The 24,890-nt window shown below is 36.0% G+C and overlaps 1 protein-coding gene across 1 annotated transcript in view; it reads left to right on the top strand.

Moving 5' to 3' along the window:
* ANAPC1 (anaphase promoting complex subunit 1) overlaps positions 1 to 24,890 on the top strand; it is a 149,460-nt gene that overhangs the window by 4,008 nt on the left and 120,562 nt on the right. Inside the window, exons 2-13 of the mRNA XM_036750871.1 lie at positions 244 to 480; positions 1,456 to 1,617; positions 6,822 to 6,873; positions 7,077 to 7,177; positions 7,891 to 7,973; positions 10,620 to 10,693; positions 13,484 to 13,629; positions 14,267 to 14,487; positions 15,337 to 15,546; positions 18,581 to 18,676; positions 23,693 to 23,783; positions 23,891 to 23,956. Coding sequence (XP_036606766.1) covers positions 268 to 480; positions 1,456 to 1,617; positions 6,822 to 6,873; positions 7,077 to 7,177; positions 7,891 to 7,973; positions 10,620 to 10,693; positions 13,484 to 13,629; positions 14,267 to 14,487; positions 15,337 to 15,546; positions 18,581 to 18,676; positions 23,693 to 23,783; positions 23,891 to 23,956 — 1,515 coding nt within the window. The 5' untranslated portion in view covers positions 244 to 267. The remainder of the gene's footprint in view (positions 1 to 243; positions 481 to 1,455; positions 1,618 to 6,821; positions 6,874 to 7,076; positions 7,178 to 7,890; positions 7,974 to 10,619; positions 10,694 to 13,483; positions 13,630 to 14,266; positions 14,488 to 15,336; positions 15,547 to 18,580; positions 18,677 to 23,692; positions 23,784 to 23,890; positions 23,957 to 24,890) is intronic.

The raw sequence follows: 24,890 nt of genomic DNA on the forward strand, positions 1-24,890 counted from the left end.
AGTGTTCTTTCAATTCAAAGAAAGCTCTGGGCCAGGGGTCCTCAGATAGTCTCTGGACCTGGTTTTCCTTGTATGTGAAGAATCAATAGGTTACCTTTTAGAAGACTGGAGGATCAGATCTATCTATGCATATATATGTACACATACACAATTATGATCATCAGTATTTTGCATAATCTTTATAGTATTTTTGTTTAGCTTTGATTCTGAAAATTGACAGGCATATCTTTTATTTTAATGCAGAAATAATGTTGATATTTGGAACCCATGTCGAACATCTATGAAGAGAAGGTAACGATGATTGCAGCAGGGGATTTGCAGGAGTTTGTTCCTTTTGGCCGTGATCACTGCAAGCACCACCCTAATGCGCTGAATCTTCAACTTCGGCAGCTGCAGCCTGCATCTGAGCTGTGGTCTTCTGATGGAGCTGCTGGTTTGGTGGGATCCCTTCAGGAGGTTACAATCCATGAAAAACAGAAGGTTCTATTAAATTTCCAGTTATATTTTGGAAAGCTAGAATAATATAATTACCCAAGGTAACCTGCATGCAAACTGAGAAATGACATGCAATTTCTAGGACAGAAGTCATTAGATCTGGTGATAGATTTTATTAAGAAATAGGAGATTAAAAACATCCCTTAGATCAGGAGTTCTTAATCTGAGGTTTCTGAACTTTTTTTAAAAATTGTGATAAACATATTAGTTTCCTTTTGTAGCACTATATTTTGCTTTGTTCATTTAAAAACATTCTGAGAAGGGGGGTCCATATTTTTCTTGGGACTGCCTGCCAGAGGGATCTATGATACAAAACAGGTTAAGAACTCCAGACTTAGATTTAGTCTTTTTTTTTTTTTTTTTGTATCCCAGAGGTCAGACATCTCCATATTTTGGTTGGTTATGATTGTGCTTTTCACAGAGTCATATTCAGTTAATTATTATATAAGCTTGCTAATGCACAATCATCCAGCAAAAATTTGAGATACATTATATAATACCATACTAATTATTTATGGGGAAATGGAGGAAAATTGGACATGATCTTGGCTGTCAAAGATCTTAAACTTTATTAAAAGAGAGAAGAAAAATGTCAACATCATTGCATATAAGTTATTTTTCTGCAGTTTCTCTGCGTGTTGTTTCTGGTCCCAGAGATGGGTCTGGGCAGTATTTTTTGCATATTCATATTTTTGTTTAGCAGAGCCATAGATACATGGTAACAAAGCTTAGTATTAGCAAAATCGTAAGTTTCTGCTCATAAAGTTTCTTGTGTGGCATAGCTAAAGTATAAGATTCTATGTCCACAATTTTTGCCTTTCTTGCTAAGAATTTTGTAGTAGTTTGTAGTAATTGGTCTTAAGAATATTTTTACTCTGTTAATTAGTCAATCAAATGGGACAGATTTTTAAAGGTAGTACATGAGAAGAATTTATAACCATTTTCTAAATCTCTTTTCAGGAAAGCTGGCATTTAAGGAAAGGTGTAAGTGATGTTGGAGAAGAGGTAGAATATGATGAAGAATTATATGTGGCTGGTAATATGGTCATCTGGAGCAAAGGAAGTAAAAGTCAGGCTTCTACTGTCTATAAAGCTTTTACAGTGGATAGTCCTGTTCTTCAGGTTAGAAATTATTTAAGTTTTATCATTTGACAATATATTGTTTAAACCCTCCCTCAGCAAAGTTTTAATTTTCTTCATATTCATGTAACAGTAATAATAGAAAATGTATAGGGCATGATATTTCATATAGTTTAGCAATTCTAGAAGCAATTAGTTTTAATATGTGCTACCGATAAAAGATTATCTGTATTATTTTGTTTTATATTATGTCTTTTATATTATGTTTTTTTTTTCTCTTTTTGATAAAATTTTAAAGGGACTTCCAGAATCACAAAAGATAAGCATTGATCTTGGGTTAAAAAAATGGCTTGATCCATGGTGATGCTTTATCTTTTTATCATAACCCCTAATATCTTTTCAGATTGTAATTTGATGACAGAATTCTTGTGATTCTCTTGTTTAGCTCTGCAAATTTCAGGAGACCTGGACTCACCTCTTATTTCTGACCATGACTAACTTTGAGATTTTTTTTTTTTTTGTAGATGGTTAAACCATTCTTTTTTAACATCACCGTGGATTTGTCTAGGGAGATTGGTTAGTTCTGGGACTCAATGCAATAGGCACTGCACAGAATGCTTTCTTTTTTTTTTTTTTTGCATGTAAAATTTTTTTAAAATTTATTTATTTAACATATTTAGTTTTCAGCATTGATTTTCACAAGAGTTTGAATTACAAATTTTCTCCCCATTTCTACCCTCCCTCCCACTCCAAGATGATGTATATTCTGGTTCCCCTGTTCCCCAGTCAGCCTTCCCTTCTGTCACCCCACTCCCCTTCCATCGCCTTTTCCCTTCCTTTCTTGTAGGGCAAGATAAATTTCTACGTCCCATTGCCTGTGTATCTTATTTTCTAGTTGCATGCAAAAACTTTTTTATTTTGTTGTTGAACATCTGTTTTTAAAACTTTGAGTACCAAATTCTCTCCCCTCTTCCCTTCCCACCTACCCTCCCTAAGAAGTCTAGCAATTCAACCTAGGCCACATGTGTATCATTATGTATAACCCTTCTACAATACTCATGTTGTGAAAGACTAACTATGTTTTGCTCCTTCCCAACCCATCCCACTTTATTGAATTTTCTCCCTTGACCCTGTCCCCTTTCCTAAGTGTTTGTTTTTGATTACCTCCACCCCCATCTGCCCTCCCCTCCATCATCCCCCCCTTTTTTTACCTTCTTCCCTCTTCTCTCCTGTGGGGTAAGATACCCAATTGAGTATGTATGGTATTCCCTCCTCAGGCCAAATTTGATGAGAGCAAGATTCACTCATTCCCCCCTCACCTGCCCTCTCCCCTCCTCCCACAGAACTGCTTCCTCTTGCCATCTTTATGCGAGATAATCCACCCCATTCTATCTCTCCCTGTCTCCCTCTCTCAGTATGTTGCTCTCTCATTCCTTAATTTCATTTTATTTCTTTTAGATATCTTCCCTTCATCTTCAACTCACCCTGTGTCCACTCTCTCTCTCTTTCTCTCTCTCTCTCTATATATATATACACACACATACATATATACATGCATACACATTCACTTATATATATATATACATACATAAACATATATATATGTATATATATACATATATATATATATATTTGCCTATTCCTTTCAGCTACTATGATATTGAGGTCTCATGAATCATACACATCATCTTTCTATGTAGGAATGTAAACAAAACAGTTCAACTTTAGTAAGTCCCTTATGATTTCTCTTTCTTGTATACCTTTTCATGCTTCTCTTGATTCTTGTGTTTGAAAGTCAAATTTTCTATTCAGCTCTGGTCTTTCCACTGAGAAAGCTTGAAAGTCCTCTATTTTATTGAAAGTCCATATTTTGCCTTGGAGCATGATACTCAGTTTTGCTGGGTATGTGGTTCTAGGTTTTAATCCTAGCTCCATTGACCTGCGGAATATCATATTCCAAGCCCTTCGATCTCTTAATGTAGAAGCTGCCAGATCTTATGTTATTCTGATTGGGTTTCCACAATAGTCAAATTGTTTCTTTCTGGCTGCTTGCAGTATTTTCTCCTTGATCTGGGAGCTCTGGAATTTGGCGACAATACTCCTACGAGATTTCTTTTTGGGATCTATTTGAGGAGGTGATCTGTGGATTCTTTCAATTTCTATTTTGCCCTGTGGCTCTAGAATATCAGGGCAGTTCTCCTTGATAATTTCTTGAAAGATGATATCTAGGCTCTTTTTTTGATCATGGCTTTCAGGTAGTCCAATAATTTTTAAATTATCTCTCCTGGATCTATTTTCCAGGTCAGTGGTTTTTCCAATGAGATATTTCACATTGTCTTCCATTTTTTTATTCCTTTGATTCTGTTTTATAATATCTTGATTTCTCATCAAGTCACTAGCTTCCACTTGCTCCAATCTAATTTATAAGGTAGTATTTTCTTCAGTGGTCTTTTGGACCTCCTTTTCCATTTGGCTAATTCTGCCTTTCAAGGCATTCTTCTCCTCTTTGGCTTTTTGGAGCTCTTTTGCCATTTGAGTTAGTCTATTTTTTAAGGTGTTGTTTTCTTCAGTGTATTTTTCAGTATTTTTTTGGGTCTCCTTTAGCAAGTCATTGACTTGTTTTTCATGGTTTTCTCGCATCCTTCTCATTTCTCTTCCCAGTTTTTCCTCTAGTTCTCTAACTTGCTTTTCCAACTCCTTTTTGAGCTCTTCCATGGCCTGGGACCAGTTCATGTTTTTCTTGGAGGCTTTTGTTGTAGGCTCTTGCACTTTGTTGACTTCTTTAGGCTGTATGTTTTGGTCTTCTTTGTCACCAAGGAAAGAATCCAAAGTCTGAGACTGAATCTGGGTGTGTTTTTGCTCCCTGGCCATATTCCCAGCCAACTAACTTGACCCTTGAGTTTTTCAGCGGGGTAAGACTGCTTGTGGAGTTAAGAGAACTATGTTCCACACTTGGGGGGATATGCCGGCTCTGCCACACCAGCCCTCCTCCTTCCCCAAGAACCCCTAACCCGGATTGGGCTTAGCTCTTCAGCAGGCTGTGCACTTCTGCTCTGATCTGCCACTTAATTCCTCCCACCAGGTGGGCCTGGGGCCAGAAGCAACTGCAGCTGTAGCTGCCCCACCTCCGCTGCCCTGGGGGCGGTGGCTGAACCAGGAACTCCTTCCACTTCCGCAGCTTTTCCCACTAACCTTCTCCGCAGTCTTTGGTGTTTGTGGGTCGAGGGGTCTGGTAACTGCCGCAGCTCACATATTCAGGGCGCTAGGGCCCCCTCCGCCTGGCTCCTGGTCTGGTTGGTCCGCGCCACTCAGGCTAGGCTCTGCTGTGCTCTGCTCTGCTCTGCTCCCAGCTCCGTGTGGGATAGACCTCACCCAGAGACCATCCAGGCTGTCCTGGGCTGGAGCCCTGCTTCCCTCTGCTGTTTTGTGGGTTCTACAGTTCTAGAATTGGTTCAGAGCCATTTTTCATAGGTTTTTGGAGGGACTCTGCAGGGAGCTCACGCTAGTCCCTGCTTTCCAGCTGCCATCTTGGCTCCACCCCCTCCTAGCTTTGAGATCTTAAGCACACTTCTGGTTATCAGTTCTTAATCTGAAAATATGAGGAGGTTGGACCAGCTGTAAAATTTTGTGGATCTGTGAAGTTTCTTCCTTTGGAATTGAGCTTAACTCAGTAGGTTAGAGGGCCGCTACGTGGCGCCGTAGTGCATAGAGTGCTGATCCTGAAATCAGGAATGCTCATTTTCCTGAGTTCAAATCCAGCTGCAGACACTTAGTAGCTATATGACCCTGGGCAAGTCACTTAACCCTGTGTGCCTCAGTTTCCTCATCTGTAAAATGAGCTAGAGAAGGAAATTGCAAACCACTCCAGCATCTTTGCCAAGAAAACCCCAAATGGGGTCTCAGAGTTGAATATGACTGACCAACAATGACAATAGATTAGTGTTGGGCTTAGAATTGAGAAAACGGATTCAGTTCCCACCTCCAATGTTTATTAGCTGTGTGACCTTGGGCAAGTCACTTGACTTGAATATGCCTCAATCAACTTCCTAGGATATATCTTCTAAGTTATAGGTGGGTTGCTTAGCTGTATTGGTGGAGGGAGTTCTCATACTGGTAGTTTTTTATGCTGATAAAATTGGTTCACCTTAGTTTTTTCAATTGTTAGATGAAGATAATAATAGCACCTACCTTGCAGGGTTGTTGTGAGGATCAAATGAGCTAATATTTGTAAAAAGTGTTTAGCACAGTACCTGTCACAGAGTGGGCACTGTATAAATGCTTATTCCCTTTCTTTCTCCCCTCTCTTTCATTAATACTCTTTTGCAAATACAGTTATGTGTTCTTGTAGCACTCATTTCTAGCAGGTCTCATTTTACCCAATTTTTCCTCACTTTCCAAGTGTTTTATACTAGTGATGGTCTATATGATTTTCTTAGATTTATTTATTTATTGAGTGGATCCATGATTGTATTGATTTAGAGAGGTCTGGTGAGGTATTTCTTCTCTGTGTGCAGATCAGCATTTTCTACAGTGTAAGCATGTAGGCTTTAGACAATCTCCTGGGCACTGGATTGCTGTGACTTATCTTGGTCACCCAACTAGCAAGTATCTAGAGGCCAGATGTTCCCCTCATCTCTCTGACCCTATGGCAAGCTGTCAGTCCACTGTGCCATACGTTTTATTGCTTGTTTTTTCTCTTTGATTTTTAAGAAAGAAGGCCAAGTCGTCTCTTGCCAGAGAGATGATGGATTTAACGTGCAGAGTGAGATATACATTTTTCTGGACATGGTCAATGTAGGAACTGGTTTTGCTGGATAATGCATATTAGTTATAAGGCTTTTTTTTCTTTTTAAAAAAATTGTTCCCTGGGGCAGGCAAGGGGAGAAGGATAAATTAATTATTTTTAAAAAAGAAAAGGAGGCAGCACTTTCCATTAATTATTGCTCTGATTACATCCCAAACACTGTCTTTGGGAACTGAAGAGTTGCAAGATAATATTTCTTTTGTGATTTCTAGGACCTTAATTACAGTACAGAATACATAGACTCTTAAGATAAAGATTTTGGGGGGGGGAAATAGAGATAATAAAATTTCATCTTAAATGATTGTACAGGGGAGTTCTTTTTTTTTTAATTTTACAAATGAAAGTCCTAATGGCTTTTGTTGTTGGGAGGGAAGGAAAAAAATTTTCTAAATACCAGTTTTATGTTTTTTTTTTTTAGTAAACATGCTTGTTTTGATTTTAGGCATTGTGGTGTGACTTCATCATATCACAGGACAAATCTGAAAAAGATGACAGTAAGTTTCCTTTCTTCAAACTTTATTTTATCTTGGGTTATATTCTGTCATCTATTTAATTATTTATACAAATTCTCCTCTACCTTAAGTTAATTTGTGATTTTTCACTTACAACACAACTATTTGTAGATTGAAAAGAATCTGATTATGGGGACTAAAATATAGAAGTTTATAAATAACCTTTTTATTTTCTTTAATTTCAGATAGCAATGAGGTAGAAAAATGCATATGCATATTACAAAGTTCTTGCATAAATGTGCATAGTATGGAGGGGAAGGATTATATAGCTTCCTTACCTTTTCAGGTAAATTTGCTTAAAGCTTTCATCTTTTTGCATATATTTTTAGTTTGTGGATAGTCTTATGGTAAACTGTTGCATGCTAACAGTGTTATAAATTTGATCTTGTGAGAATAATGTTACTTTAAACAAAATTACTAAATGATGATTGTGTTCCATTTGCTTAAGGTTTGTTCATCTGTTACGAGGGGAAAAATTAGTGTGGTGAATTTAAAAATATTAAATCATAGTTATACTCTAGTCTGAACCATTTTCATTAAAGTTGAATGAATTGTTGATTATATTATTTTTTCATTTCTAATTGAGCAATTACAGATTAACCATAGTAGTATTAATGAGATTAAAATAAACATTCTTGAATGTAAAACATTTGTCAGTTTAGATCAGGTTAATAAATTTTGATTATATTAGGGAATTATATGGGTACAAAGTTACCTTTTAATCCCGTGTCTCCTTTCTGTACTTTATTAGATTGTATTCTTTTCTGATACCTCATGTTCTGAAAATTTGGCATAGTTGTCCTATTTTGAGTCTTGGTTTTAGTTTTGAGATTTTGAGAGTACAAGTACCATTTCATCCTTAGGGTAGCTAAATAAAACATTTTATAGAAATGATGTAGTTCCTTTGTTGTGTCCTTATTGAGTAGAGAAAAACCCCAAGATTATTTTGTTAATGTAATGTCTTAACTTTTCTTTCCTCCTTCTCCTCCCAACTGGTAGGTGGCAAATGTTTGGCCCACCAAATATGGTTTATTGTTTGAACGAAGCAGTTCTGCACATGAAGTACCTCCAAGTCCACCCAGGTATTCATTGAAGAATTTCACCTTGACTTTTTTTTATTGACTGTTATAAAGCAAAATTTCTTAAAAAGGAAATGTTTGGGGGAGAACATTTACAGATATCATGCATTTATTGACCATTCCTTTCATTTGGCACTTAATCATTTGCTGCTTTGTATTATTATTATTTCACTGAGTCTATGTCTTTTCTTCCTAATTACATTGTGGGAGCAAGGATCTATAACATGCAGTAAAATACTATGCACATAGTAGGTACTTAGTAAATTGCTCCCCCCCCCCTCAAGACTGGATCTCCCTATTTTACCTAGTCTAAAAGTAAAGTGGCCACTCATGGACCCAATACCAAACTGATAAGCACAGAAACTTTAACCTGCTCTGTTTTACTAACCTTGGGCTGTTTGCCCCTCCTTAGGCATCCTGGTTGTTCTCTACTCCTGGGACTAACCATATTGGTGCCAGACTTAGTGCAGACACCTTATCAACTTCAGCCCTACTGTAACTCAGAACTCCTGAGCTCAGGTGATCTACCAGCCTCAGCTTCTCTAGCTTCAGGGACTGCAGGCATGTGCCATCACACTTAGCTCAGCAATTTTTTTTTAATATTGGATTTTTGAGCTTTTGCGAAGGGTGAAGGAGGAGAAAAAAAATGATTAAAAGTTCACTTTAAACTGTAAAACCCTAAAGATTTCTCATTTAGCTAAATAGTGTGTGTGTGTTTGTGTGTTTCCTTCCTTCTTAGGAGATGCAATCTGTTAATATTTTGATTAGTACAGAAAAATTCCTCACAGAAATTACGATTTTTAATCTGTTTTAGTGGAAGCAGTTTCACTAAGGGATCTTAGTAGAATAAAGGATCTTTTTCTCATTTATTAATTTACTTCTGAATTGTGGTGACTAGTGCTCACTAGGCCATTTTAAATTCAACTCAACAAACATTAAGTACTGGCTAACTGTAATGCAGAGTCAGCCTAGGAGCAAGGAAAACAGGGGCTCGATTACTGCTTTTGCTGTGACTGTGAACAAGTCATGTAACCTTTGATTGTCCAGGCAACTTCTCTAAGGCTACAAGTTGTAGGCATTGAAGAGAACACCAGGAATTCTCTCACTGCTGAAATCACAGATCTGAACATGCCCCCAAAATATGCTTCTGGGACTATGAAGATTGGAAGGGGTTGGGGGTGGGTGATTGTAGACTGGAAAAAAGTTATAGTAACTAGGGTAGAAGCACTAGATTGGATAAAGGAAAAAACTGGCTTTTGACCAAAAGTTGACTTTTGTAACCATATTCTTTTTTAAAAAAATTCATTTTTATTGTTCATTTTTATTGATCATTTTTATATCACATGTATTTTCCTTTGCATTCCTTTCCCATCACAGTGTTCTCATTTATAACAGGAATTTTTTAAGAAAAAAAAAACCAAAAATCAGCAAAACTGTTCAGTATGTTAAAAAAAAATCTGATATAGGCAGTGTTTCACATTCATGGACTTTCTTCCACCCTTCACTTCTGTACAGAGTATAGGGGAGAAAGTTGTTTTCTTATATCTCTATTTAGGGCAGCCTTATTCTTTATGATTTTGCAGCAATCACATTCTTTTTAAAAAATGTTTTTATTGATATCTTTTGGTTTTTTTTTTAAAACAGTTTTCCTCAGTATTCTTCCCTTTCCCCCTTCCACAGAGCTGTCCCATATAACAAACTATATTTTTTAAATACAAAAAAAGAGGAAAAGATCAGCACAGTCTATCAATACACTGAAAAAGTTTGAAAACTTGCAGTGAGCAGCACCTGTGTTCTTCCCAGCCCTGAGAAGGGGTTGATTGGGTCCATCCTTTCATATTTCTTCTTTGGAGCCATGCCTATTCTTTGTAATTTTTTTTTTGTATGTGTGATTGTTCTTTGTAGTTACATTGTCTATATTGGTTTTTGGTCCTATTTACTTCACTGCATCAGTCCATTTATATCTTTCCATAAGTCTCAGTATTCATCACGTTCATCATTCCTTACAGCACAGTAATTTTCATTGTGTGCATGTTCCACTGCTATTCTCCAATTGATGGGCATCTACTTGGTTTCTAATTCCTTGCCATCACAAAAAGTGCTGCTACAAATATTTTGCTGTATATGGCAACTTTCTTCATATTAATGGCCACTTTGCGGTATAAGCCCAGTAATGAAATCTCTAGGTCAGAGGGTATGGACATTTTAGTCACTTAATTTGCATAATTCCTAATTGCTTCCTAGAATGGTTGAACTATTTCACAGCCCTGTTACCAATACTTCGGTGTGCTTGTCTTTGCACATCTCTTCCAGCATTGATTGTTTCCATCTTTTTTTCATCTTTGCCAGTTTTCTGGGTATGAGGTAAAACCTCAGGATTGGTTTGACTTGCATTTCTCTTATTGTAAGTAATTTGGAGCATTGTCTCATGTGGTGATAAATATGCCCTTATTCTTTTGAAAACTGTTTGTTCATATGCTTTGACCATGTATCTATTAGGGAATTTGAGTCTTATAATTCTTTATGGTTTACCTTATAATTTAGAGCTATCCTTTACAAGGAAAAAGTTAGTGTGTGTACTATCTAATAATATAGTTATATTTATTTTAGTGCTCATTTCATTTAGCTTTCCTCACTTTTTTTTGCTAGAGAACCTTTACCAACTATGTTCAGTATGCTGCATCCGCTGGATGAAATAACTCCTCTAGTTTGTAAATCTGGAGGTAAGTGGATTTGGTGGCTGTACCTTGGGTTAAGGATGGCTCACTAAAACTACAGTAATGTACATCAACACTTATTTTTAAAAATAAAATAGTCATGCTTAGGTGATATAATACTGGACATGTACTTAAGTACTTCAAAACATTTGTAATATTTTAGTGTGCTTGCTCTATATGAGCGTTGATTACAGTTCCCTCAGACTTTAATAAATGGTTTCTTGAGCTTTTGGCCAGAAATATTTTATCACTTGTGGCCACCTTTTTGGTGGTATCTCTGAACTTAGCTAGTTCCATATATGTCTTTGACTTCATAATCTAATTAGACGATTTTTGCTTGGTAAGAACTACGATTTTTTTTTCAACTTCTGTCTGATCATTGGAGATCCTAGAGTTCTCTCTATCCCCAGTGAAACATCAGAGTATGACTATAGTCAAAGATTAAATGCTATGAAAATATTAATTTTTTAAATTTATGATTAGGCCCTTTCTCATGAGGAAATCATAAATGTTAATGTTTTGGTTGGTTACCAAACCTAAGTAGAAGTTAATAATTCTTTGAATCGATATTAGCATTATTGTGAAACTAAAGACAGAAATAAGATATTAAACTTTCAGCCTATATTTTGGAAGCATATTATTCTCCCTTATTTTCTGTTCTCTCATTTTTTTCCCTAGGGCTTAGAATTTTCTTCTTCCATGTCTCTCTAGATACTTATTTCTGAAATTTTAAATGTACTCACATAAGCTTGAATTACTATAAAGGCACAAAGGAAGACTTTGTAGTAACAATACTAAAAATTTACCCAAGGTATTGGAGATAGATTTAGTTAATTATTTTTAAAGTTATGATCTTATAGTACTTAATATTCCTTCAATTCACTTATATAACCTCTTTTAATGTCACTTGGCCCAAAAGAATTATATCCAAAAGAACTGGTAGGTGTGATTGTTGAACCATTGGTAATGATCTTTTGAAAGGTCATGGACAACAGAAGAGTACTACTTGATTGAAGAAGGTAAAGGTCAGAATTCTGAAAAAGGGGAGAGAATGGAGTCTAAAACTGTACTGTAGGCCAGTGACCTTGATTTTAATTTCTAGAATTTAACAAAATTTTAGAACCTTTTATTAAAGGGTTTAGTAAGCTTCTCAAAATAAAGTTTTATTGTATTTAAAAATGTAAAAACCATTCTTAACTTGTGGGTCATACAAAAACAGACAGTGGACTGGATTTAACCTTTGGGACATAATTTGCCAACCACTCGACTAGAACATAGAACCAAATCTAATAAGATGAATTTTGATAGAGGTTAATGTAAAGTTTTTCACTTGAGTTTAAAAAGTCAACCTTACATTTATAAAATGGGGGAAATGTGGCTGAGTAGCAATTTGTCTGAAAAAGATCTGGATTTTTTAGTCGATTGCCAGGTCAATATGAATCAACTGTGCAGCTATGGCAACTTAGAACACCAGTGTAATTACAGGCTGCATTAAAAAAAGATAGAACATGAAGGGTTGGAGAGATACTAGTCCTGCTGTAGTATTCTGCCGTAGAGTCAAGTCAACAAGTATTTATTAAGTACCTACTATGTGCCAGGACTATGCTGTGTGCTTGATCTACAATAAAGGGCAAAAAACCAGTTGCTGCTCTCAAGGATTTCACAGTTAATCAGGAGAGAGGACCTGCAAATAACTATATACATGCAAGATATAAACAGCAAATTGATGATAATCTTAGAAGGAAAGCACTAGCATTAAGGAGAATTGGGGAAGCTTCTTGCAGAAGGTGATATTTTATCTGAGACCTGAAAGAAGCTAGGAGACAGAGATGAGAATGGAGAGAATTCCAGGAGTGGGGCATAATCAGTGAAAAATATTTAGTCAGGAGAAGGAATGTCATGTGTGAGGATCAGCGAGGAGCCCATTGTCACTGGTCTGTAGAGTAATTGTACATGTTTTTAAAAATGCATTTAAAAACATTATTCTGAGAAAGGTTCCATAGGCTTCCTGGCACATAGTAGCTGCTTAATAAGTGTTTATTGCTTGATTCCCTAGACTGTCAAAGGGGATGCATGACACACAAAAAAAGATTTAAGAACTCCTAAGCTCGACCATAGTATGCATGGAGGGAAGTAATGGTATATAGTAAGGTAGAAAAGGTAGTTTGGGACAAGATTTTGACAAGCTTTCGGTGTTAGAGGAGTTTGTATTTGGCCGTTGGAAAAGATCACTTTTGTGACTGTGGGGAGAGACTTGAAGCAGAGAGACCAATTAGGAAGCTTTTGAGAGGTGACCCAGGCTTGAACTTGGATAGTGGCTATCAGTGGAGACAGAAAAAGACCATGAAAGAGGGTAAGGGTAACAAGGCTTGACAGTTGATTAGAGATGTGGAAAGAGTGAGAATAAGTAGCTGAAGTTGACAGACGTAGTGAACTTGAGTAACTGGAAGAATAAGGGAACCCTCAACAGAAGCAGAGAGGAGTGGAAGAGGGTGGATTTTGGGGATAGATAATACATTCAGTTTGACATCTGCTGAGTTTCAGATGCTCCCTGGGGCCTTTTCTAATTCTGTGAAAGTAAGAATATTAAAAGTATAGGAGTAAGTATGCATTAAAATTTTTAAATTTTATATTGTATATTCCTCGCCCCAATTGTCCATGTACCTTATGTGTTTTTAATGGTTTTAAATCTTGATTCTTAAGATAAGGCTGCCATATCTTTTAGTTAAGTATATGATTGGTGACTGATTTTTAGCTGAATATCTATTTTCATTATTACTGTTCCTTTATTCATAGGTCTTTTTGGAACATCAAGGGTACATTATGTTGCAGATAGTGCAATGAAAATTGTTTTTCTCAATGCTGACCCTTCCATCATAATGACTTATGATGCTGTTCAGGGTTTACATTCTCTCTGGATTCTACGCAGAGTGAAACCTGAGGTACGGAAACAAGAGCAAGTCAATATTTGCCACATTTGAAGTATTAGTAATCCTTGGCCCCTGCTTATATTACAGGAATGTGAGAAAGATTTTTTTTCCCCTGAGTTACATTGCACAGCTGTGTGTTATAAGAGTAGGTGATATATAGTATTTTAAATTTTGGAAAATTCTTTATACGCTATTTCTTTTGATCCTTGTAACACTCTGAGGTAGCATTATTATTATCTCCATTTTACTGATGAGAAAACTGACTTTCCTGTGATCTCACAGCTAGTAAGTGTCAGAGGTAGGATTCAGATCTGAGATTTTGGGTTCCAAGTCTGTCATTGAATCCACTGTGACATTCATGCTACCTCTCAGGAGAAAGAGTGGCTGGGAGTCAGAAGACCTGGGTTCAAATTTTATTTCTATCACTTTTTAGCCATGTGACCTCTGGCAAGCCAAAAACATGGGGATAGTAGTAATTGTACTGCTTACCTGAGAGATAAAATATAAATTATTTAGCTCTGATATTTGTTATTAATAAATGTGATATATATAAAAGAAAAATACTCAAAAAAGCCATCTATTCTCATTTTAGAGAAATGGCTGTTTCAGTATCATTTTTTTTCCTTTTCTTTTTCCTTTTTAAATTAAGGAACAGAATGCTGTTTTAAAGTTCTCGGAACAAGGGGGCACCCCACAGCATGTGGCTACCAGCAGCTCCCTTACTGCCCACCTCAGAAGTCTCTCAAAAGGAGATTCACCTGTGGCTTCACCTTTCCAGAATTATTCTTCCATTCACAGTCAGAGTCGGTCAACATCCTCACCCAGTTTACATTCTCGTTCACCTTCTATTTCCAATATGGCAGCTCTTAGGTGAGTACTAGCAGTGCTCGTGGTAAATGACTTTCAAATCCCGGGGGAAGTGTACATTGGAACATTGAAACTTGGCTTCATGTTATTGTACAATATCAAAATCATGCCGCGATGGAATGTCTCAGGAGAAGGCATTGATGTTTGAAACGCTGTGCTTCATTGCCTTGATAGTAGTTTGCTGTTAAACATTAATGACGTACTCATATATACATACATATATACATGAATAGGCTTTGTAGAGGAAGAAGCCAACTAACCTCGCCTCACTCAGAATGTTGTAGAAAAACCACAAAAACTTTTCAAGCCATAATCATTATTCTTCTTATTGGAATTGTGTTCAGTATTGTAACATGGCAGAGAGGACTGCCAAGATGGGAGATTTTTTTCCTTTGAGGGAGAATAGGTTGACCACATTTCATAGGGTCATAGTATTTAGAGCTTGAAGGAAAGGGACTTGATAAAAAATTTAGCTACTGTTTTAATAATTCTTCACTGTTTGACATATTTTGAAATTTTCTGGTTTTGTTTTTTATTTTTATTGGCAAATGTGTAATTTAAAAATATGGCAGACTGCATCATCATAGTTCAGACCAGGGTAAATTATTTTGATTATAGAATTAACTAGCCAACTAAATAAAAGCAGAAAATAAAACAGCTCTCCACTTCCTCGCCATGCAATAGGTAACTGCTTTGTTGTATATTTAAGTTGGTTCAGGAGAACACTAGCATGGTATTTCTAACACATTATTCTAAGAATACTCTAGTACTAGAAGATGTTATTGTATGTATTTTTTAACTCTGTGTTAATAATCCGTTATTGCTGCTGATATTCTGTATTTGGTTTTGCAGTCGTTCTCATTCTCCTGCCTTAGGAGTACACTCATTCTCAGGGGTGCAGAGATTCAACTTTTCAAGCCATAATCAGTCTCCAAAGAGGCAGAGTATTTCTCATTCTCCAAACAGTACTTCTAATGACTCCTTTCTTGCACCAGAAATGGAACCAATTGTTCCAGAACTTTGTATTGACCATTTATGGACAGAAGCAATTACCAGTACCAGGTTTGTAGTTTACATTTGCAATCATTTCAGGAGAAACACTGTGTTTCATTGCCTTTGATAGAGCTTTGCTGTTAAACATTAATGACGTGTACGTATATACATACATACATATATCTATCTATCTACACACACACACACACACACACACACACACACACACACACACACACGAACAGGCTGTGTAGAGGAAGAAGCCAACTAACCTTTCCTCGCTCATATTGTTGTAGAAAAACCACAATGAGATCATGATTCTTCTTATTGGATTTGTGTTCGGTATCGTAACATGGCAGAGAGGACTGCCAAGATGGGAGATTTTTTTCCTTTGAGGGAAAATAGGTTGACCACATCTCACAGGGTCATAGTATTTAGAGCCTGAAGGAAAGGGATTGGAAGATTATGTCTTTTATTTGTCGTGTCTTATAAGTTTTACTTTAGTGGTGTTCAAGTCTTAATCTAAATGAAACTAAATTTAGTTATTGTATTCCTGAAATGTTGTTGACATAAGAGTAGTGTATGCCACAGGAGGCACTCTGCATTCCTGCTTGATATTTGCCCTTGTTTTGTGTCCACGTACATTTGACACCAGTAAAAATCCTCTTTGGTTTTTAATGAGCCTGGTGTGGTGTGGTCACTTATTACCTGTCAGTGCTGATTCCAGGTTTTTAACATCCTGGCACTGATTAGGGATTGGAGGAATGAGAGATATGGAGCATCCTCTAGTTGGCAAGACATGGCAACACAGCATCCTACTGAAAACTATTTCCTTCCTACATCCTCCAAATTGGAGATTAAGGTGGGTTAACTAGATTTTCTTTGGGTGGGAAATAACCCTTCAGAGGATAGCACCTTAGTTATTGACACATACATTATTGTTATATTAGTTAGACAAGTGGCACCTAATTGATAATGTCCTTTAGCTTCCTTAATTGTGGAATTAGGGAAGTGGAGGAAGGGGTAATTTTAAATTCTGGGACAGAGCAAAGGTAGGTCAGGGTAGATTATACAATTTTGGACCTTGGAGGATAGCATGAGAGTGCTGGTAGCCTATGAGTAGAGGGTGGAAACGGGTGGGTAACTTGAGAAGAAAAGGGAGGTGGGAGGGGGGAAACTGCCTCTTTAGCAGTTTGGGACAGGGCCCTGGTGGCAGCTGGTGTGTCACTGGAATCACATTTGCTGCCAGTCATTTACTGGTCCCCGAGTTGATTGTGAGGACTCATTTAAAATGTGACCTCCAGCCCAGTCTCCATATCTAAGTTGTTTTACTTTTGGTGCTTTTTGCTGTGGTTTTTATCTGCTTAATTATGTAACTTGCATTTTCTTAGAACTTTAAAGTTTATAAAGCATTTATCTCAAAACAACTGTATGAAGTAGAGAGGTAGTGCTAGGGTTACTATCCTCATTTTACAAATAAAAGAATAGGGAGAGGGTAAGTCAGTTATAGTCATATAGCCAGGAAGCATAATATAGATATGTATATGAACTCAAATAATGGACTTGTTTCTTTAAATAGTTTTTTTAGGAAGGAAAGGTTTTTGTGTTATCCATACTTAAGATATATAGATTTATTTTGATTTTGAGTAGTTTTAATTTTTAATCTGTACCATACGTTATTAATTCTTCGTGACTAATTCCATGTACATTAGAAGCAACTTTGGTGTACAGAAGACCTATGTTCAAATCCTGCCTCTGACATTTAAGTAGTTGTATGTGGGCAAGTCACTTTGCCTCAATAAGCGTCCATTAACTGAACTGTAATGCTGAGAGTTACATCTTCACATTGACCGTTTTTACTTGTATTCTCAACCCTTAAGATTGCTGTAAGGCAAGTGCTTTGTAAAACTTCAAGCAGTAAAGATATGACAGTCATTATATTATCTGTGAATTTAAGTTGTAACACTATTTGGAATTAGGATCTTTTAAATTTTACATATTGGTGGAAGTATATTTATGAAAATGTAATATACTGTTTTATAGTAAGCTCTCACCTGCTCTATGGCTGAGAGCCAACCTTTTTTCCAGATGGATATTTGATCCAAAGGAAAATGTCATCACTAACAATGGTGCCAATATTAAATCAGTGATTCTTAAGTTTTACCCTACAGAAATGTCGTTGAAGAGCCCTGTAACTTCTTCCTCATACTCTGACTGTTTTTTCTCTTTCCTTTACTCCCCGTGACCAAATAAAGCAGACAAAACCAGCAGTAGACCTATGTGTCATGCTGGGAGCAAGGAAATTGGTTTAGAGGGATGTGATTGAAAGCAATCTTATGCTGTTAATATATGGAGAGGGAGTATGGCCAGGAGGAAAGTGACTGGAAACAGCAGCCTGTTGGTGTAGGACAGGGGTTCTTAACTTTTTTTATGTCATGTTCTTCCTTTGGCAGTTTGGTGTAGACTGTGGACCCCTTCTCAGAATAATATTTTTAAATAATTGAAGGAAATGCTGAATTTTAGATAGAGATCAGTGAAAATTAAGATATAATTTTTTTCCCCATCCAGGTTCACTCATTAGACTTAGATGCCATGAAATCTATCCACAGACCCCAGATTAAAAACCCATGGTCCAAGAGGGAGTATTTGCAGCTGCTGAAGAAGATAGATGTGGCCAACTTCATAAGGGTCAAATTGAAGGGACTTGGTAGAAGGGGGTGGGAGAGAAGGGAGGGGACCTAAAAGAGAGGCTGGATATAAGAGACAAGATTTGATTTCAAGACTATGGTATTAAGTAGCTATATTCTATCCCCCATAAACTCCTTAAGATAATTTGAAGAATATGAATTCCATTTTGGGAAATTATGCCTTAAGCAATATGTTGTTGTATAAAAGAAGCTATTTTTGCCTGTGTTTGAAAATTTAAAATGCGTTTAAAGAAAATGTGAGTAGAAAACCTGTTTTGCCTTATCAGGGTTCTTTGATCCAAATTTGATCCTGCCTCATTTCTTGTTGAATATCTTTCTTGTCCATTTAAATAATGGTCTGGACCAAACCACAGTGCTGACAATTGTTCTTTTTTTTTTCTTTTTAATATTTTTAGAGAGAAAAATTCTCCAGCCTCAAAAGTATTTATTACATCTGACCTCTGTGGCCAGAAGTTTTTGTGTTTTTTAGTAGAATCCCAGCTCCAGCTTCGGTAAGTGCATGTGTATGTGTATTTCTGTGTGTAGGTATATTTTAAGTTCTTATAGAAATGATTGTAGTGTTTCTGTACAAATATTGATGTCAGATCAATATTCTGTTAATTGAAAGTTGATGGATAAAATCTCTAAATTCACAAATCTTGGAAATCATTGCGCTAGTGTAATCTGTAAATTCTTAAATCAGGTATCCTTAGGTTTAAACCTGGCTCTGACTCTGAATGAGTAGATTTTGTCCAAAATTTTGGCCAAATTTTGCACTTACTGCATCTATTACCTTATCTGGAAATCTGGGGTTGGTGTTAAGAATATTTCCAAGGTCACTTTTAGTTTTAAAAGTCTATAAATCCATAAGAAGCATTCATGAGTGTGAATTTTATGAGGAGCATAGAACATGTGACCATAAAAATGTCAGAAGTTCTCCCACCCAGTTATTTAAAAATCCCTTTTTTATAAAAACTTGTATGGTTAATGTTGTTGATTGAAATGCTTAGAGGCTACAGTGGAGTGAGCATTGCACCAGGACACAGCCTTGGATTCTAGTTCAGAAAATTCTGCTCCATACACATAGACGCTTGTATACCTATCATTTGTGTGGTCCTTTTAAGTTTTCAAAGAACTTTCCAAAACATTTTTTCATTTGTTTCTCGTGACAAACCTGTGAAGTGGATTTAGACAACAGAGTATCTCTTGTTTCCTCAGAGCTATTAGTGTGTCCCCCTCTGAAACCCTTCACCTTTCTTGGTATCCTCTCTATATTTAAAGTGTTTTGTTGACACTCTTTTCTTTTTTTGTATCACTATCATCACTAACCCTAACCCTTCTCACTCCCCCTCATGTGGAAGCCTCTGTGTGTGTGTGTGTGTGTATACATAGATGTTCTAACCACATTGAATTTGTTTGTATGAAGGCACTTCAATTTTATTTCACCAAAATTGTGCTTCTTATCCCTTGTGATTCTCTTGTCTCTTGTTTTGTCATGAACTATTCCCCTCTTGTAAGAGGTATCTCATCCAGTTTTCCTCTCATTTGTTGATAATTAGACCTTTTATATCTAGGTCATGTATCTATTTGGAGCTTTTTGTGGTATGAGATATTGATGTAAGCCCTAGTTCTTCCAGACAGCTTTCTGATTTTCCTAGCAGTTTTTGTTAACTAGTATGTCCTTAGCCCAGTATTTTGTTTCATTAGGTTTATCAAACACTATTGTGTGTCAGTGTGTCTACATTATCTGTACCTAGTCTGTTCCATGGATCAATTCTTTTTTTTAAACCATATCAAATCTATATGATTATTATTGCTTTGTAACACTTGAGATCTGATAATTCTGGGTCCCCTTCCTTACTGCTTTGTTTCATTATTTTTCTTGAGATTTCTGACTTTGGTCCTCCAGGTAAATTTTATTATAATTCATGTCTAATGCTATACATAATAATAGTTAACATTTATGTAGCGCTTTAAGTTTTGCAAAGCATTGTACATATATGATTTCATTTGCTCCTAACAGTGACCTTGTGGGGTAGATGCTATTGTTATTTCACAGATGAGGAAATAAAAGTTGGCAGAGGTTAAGTGATTTGCCCAGGATTGTAGAGCTACTAAGTGTTTGTGGAAGGGTTTGTATTTAGTTCTTTGATTCGATGTTTCTGTAGTATTTTTGAATGGATCTTGGCTTATTTTAAAGTGTTGTGCCTCCTAATAGCCTCAGTAAGAATGACCTCTAAGGAAAACAGTATAGCTTTTGTGAGTTATTCAACTCACCTTTGACTGATATCTCTTAGAGTAATACTCTGGGTCTATATTTTCATTGGTATCAGTGTAACTCCTTCCGCTGATATAAATCACAACTCCTCTGCACTGTCTTAAGGCTGCAGGATTCTTCTTCATGTTTTCATGAAAGGCATGCTGGAGATTTTAGTGGCTAGTTTCATGAAATATCATGCAACAAGAATCTGGAGGTGTTGGACATAAAGGATGAAATTTTCTCTATTTTAACAGTCAGGAAATGGCTTTTACTGATGTGGAAATAATTTCCAAATTAGCTTTCTGTATAGTCAGGTCGCCTTGGTAGAGCAAAATAGAAATTAATATAAAATTGATAAGAATAAAAATGAGAAGAAATACATCGTGTAGTTAACACCACTTTAATCTGACCTACTTAAGTTATTGATTCTGGAAAAAATGGAAAAGAGGTGACAGAACAAACACTGACACAGTTTATAACAATTCCCTAAAGAAATTTAACTGATGTAAATCACTTGTTCTAATGAGGAGACTAAAAAAGCCCAGAAACTACTTCAGCCAACAGATAGTTTATTTTTTTTGCAAAGTGTCAAGATATATCAACTCGTGGAGCAAATAAACAGTTGGCTTCTGTCTTATATGGCTTTATTCTTCCTCTGTATAATTATTACAGACAAGGAGGTACAGGATGCTAAGAATTACGTAAATTTTAGAACTTACAAATTTAACTCTTGCCACTTCAAATGGGAGATTCTTGAGCAAGAAACAAGAAGCTGGTGTTATTGTAGTAACTGAAACGTATTAATACTGATATTCTGGCTACAAATGAAGCCAGAAGACAAAGGGAATTTGCAAGTAAATAGGTTAGCTCATAGGTCCTTCTTAAATTAGGCAGACTTGGTTTCATATATACATGTATAGACCTGTTGCTAATTGGTGACTTCATAGCAAAGGTAGACAATAGGGGATTGTACAAATTATAATTGGATAATATTGTCCAGGATTAAGAAAGAATGAAACAAACCTAATGCTTATAGATTGCTTAGAAGCTTTCTGATTTTATGTGACAGTAGTTTCTTTAAGAAGGGCTGTGGAAGACCTGGACACATGAACACCAAGAAGCATCAAAAAACCATACTACCTGGAGATAAAATTATTTTGTTACTGATGTAGTATCTGTTTCTCGATCACTTATTTGTGTATAGTTGTTTATGTGTTTGGTTAGAGCAGTGTGAAGAGTACCAAATTAGAAGAAAATAAAGATTAGAAAGTATTATGAGCAAATTACTTGCTGCAAGTACAACCTGTTTAACAAGGTATTGATGCTGAAAAATAAGAGTTATAAAGGAAAATACAGCTGATCACAATTTTCTATTTTAAATATCAGTAGGAAGATCACAAAAAAAATAGGATTGTTTCATGGAAGAACAAGGAAAACTAAGCTAAACCTCATTTCCTTCTTTGGCAAGGTTAAGTGTATTCAGAACTGGTTGAATGATCAGAGCCAGAGTTCAAGGTTAGCTTTGGAGGAGTTCTTCAGCAGAGTGCTCTGAGAATCTTTCACTTTTTGGCCATGTGCTATTTAACATTTTTATCACTAACTTAGATGAAGCATAGATATGCTGCTTAAAAAATTCACAAGTGATACAAAACAGGAGGAATATGCTGGATAGTATTTGAGGTCATAAAAGATCTTGAAAGGCCAGAATATTGGGTCAAATCAAATAAAATGAAATTTAATAAGGATAAATATAAAGTCTTCCACCTAGATTCAAATAGTCAACTCCACAAGTATAAGGTAGGGAAGATGCGACAAAAAAGCAGTTTGTCTGAAAAGAGATTTGAAGTTTTTAGTGAACTTTCAGGTCAATATGGGTGTGATACAGAAGCCATAAAAACTTAGGTGTCCACAATCTACGGGTCATGGAACTAAGCCTTTCTCTTTTATTTGCTAACCCCTACAAAATAACCTCTTGACTCTTTTATGGATAATTTACAATCTCTAAATTAAGTTTAAGTATTGAATTTAATTTTCTTCTATGAATTAAATGATATTTTGTTAAGTAACATATATTCAAACAAATAGCAAAATGTCTGATGTTGAAAAAATAATGAAATTTTCTCTTAGAATGAACATAACAGATCATAGACCAAGAGAACAGGAGTAGTTTTCAGATGCTCTCTAGCTTAACTCTGTTTTATAGATGGGAGAAATATTGACATGTCTGAGGTCTCATAGATCATCCCAGAGGTGGGATTTGAATGCAGGTCCTCTGATTTGAGTCAGTGTCTTTTCTACTCTTTTACACTGATATCAGGGCCCATGTCTTTGAAAATGAAGATTCTCACCTTATACTACAAACCTTTAGTTTTAAAGTCAATAATTTTATACCAATACCATTATACTTACTACTTAGGAGAATAATTAAAATGTCTCAAACTGGATTATTCCCTGTGCCCCACCAGTTTGTCTGATGCTTCTCTCTTAAGATTTTTACATGAAATGAAACAAGCATGTTATAGACTAGTCTGCTTTTGAAAGAAAAATCCACAAGATACAATTTCCAAAATTCAGGAAGATTTCTATACCTCTCTTAAGTTTCTGTTTTACATGTATTATCTCATTAAATCCTCATGATAAACCCATATGATAGGTACTGTTATTCCCATCTTACAGGTGGAGAAAAGGAGACTGGCAGAGGTTGAATGACTTATCCAGAGTTACCCAATTAGTGTCTGAGGCAAGATTAATTCATATCTTTTGGGCTCTCAAGTGCAGCCCTATTCCCAATTCCATGCTTCTTGATTTAGGGGAAAAACACACACACAAAACAGGTTTTACAAGTGAGGTTAAGATCTGAATTCCAGAACACTCTATTTATTTCAGACATAGAACTTGTCTACAGGGGTTAACAATATTTATTATCAATTTTAGATTGAGCAACTAGTAATAGTAAGCTAGTTAATGCTTTGATCTCCTAACGTTTTTGGTGGTGAGGGGGAAAAAAGGAAAGGAATTAGCTGTGAGACAACGACAAAAAGAGACAGAACAGCAGAGAAAAATGAGAAAATTGCTCATCAATGCAAATAAGATTACAATGTAAACGTATTTTGGAAATCATGGAATATGCCTTTCTTCAGCATATTTAATGCTATCTGGACTTTTCCTCTTCCTTTTTCTGTTGTCACTGTTATTTTAAGGAAGAAATGCATTTCCGTTGTCTTTGAACTTATTGTAAAGCTTTCTTTTTTTTAATTCCATTATTTAGTTGTGTAAAATTTCAAGAGAGTAATGATAAAACCCAGTTGATCTTTGGTTCTGTCACCAACTTACAGGCAAAGGATGCGGCACCAGTGGAGGCAAGTAAAAAAAATTTTGTACATTAGGCCTTCTTAAACTTTTATAGTTAAAGAGTCAGCTTTTCTCATATTAGCAAACTTAACTAGTTTATTATATCTAATTTTAGAAAATTGATACCATGTTGGTCCTAGAAGGCAATGGAAACCTGGTACTATACACTGGATTGGTTCGGGTATGTACTTTGTTGCATTTGCATTAATGCTTTTTGTTAGAGTACTACCTTCTTATGTATTGCTGAACTGTCTTGTTCATCCCTTTTACACCTGATAGCCCCTTCAGTTACTTGAATACAACTGTCATATCCTCTTCATGTCTTCTTTCTTCCAGACTGAACATCTTTAAAACCTGATCTTGAAACTTTTTTTTGCCATCCTTGTTACCCTCTACTGTTGAATCTTCCTAAAATATGCTTGCCCAGACTAAAAATAGTATTGTAGATGTAGTCAGACCAAGGTAGAATATGGTGGTACTATCACCTGCTGGAGAGACCGTCTTTCTTAATGTAGACTAATAATTCATTAGCCTATATGTTTTCCATATCATTTTCTTGACTTATATGGACAGAGAAGTCTGCTAAAGCTCCCAGATCTTTTCCTTTAAAATTAAAAAAAAAATCCTTTATTTTTGCATCACCTCCCTTTTCCAACGTATTCCTTTCCTATCCCCTTCCCAGAGAAACGTCTCTTATTTAAAAAATAAAAAAGAAGCATTAAAAGGGGGAGAAGTTGAGCAAAGTTAGCCATCATCACATTTGAAAAATCTGATGTTATTTGTAGTATTTCACACAGTATTCCTGTTCTTCCAGACTTTTCACATCCTCCTTTACACAACTTTCCATCCCAGCCAAAATGGGCTGCTTATTCTGGCCTGAACTCAGCATTCTATTTTTTGAATCCATGCCCTTACAAAGGTTGTTCCATGTGCCTAGAATGCACTCCATCTTTGCTTCTGGTTTTAAAATTCCTAGCTTTCTTCAAGGTGCCACCTCTTTTGGAAAGCTTTTTTTTTTTTAATCTCCCTAATTAGTAATGGAACCTCTGGAACAAAGGATATAGACATCTTTGTCACTTTCTTAGCATAATTCCAAATTACTTTCCAGGATGGTT

This window comes from Trichosurus vulpecula, chromosome 3, assembly GCF_011100635.1.
Source record: "Trichosurus vulpecula isolate mTriVul1 chromosome 3, mTriVul1.pri, whole genome shotgun sequence".
NCBI classification, from domain to species: domain Eukaryota; kingdom Metazoa; phylum Chordata; class Mammalia; order Diprotodontia; family Phalangeridae; genus Trichosurus; species Trichosurus vulpecula.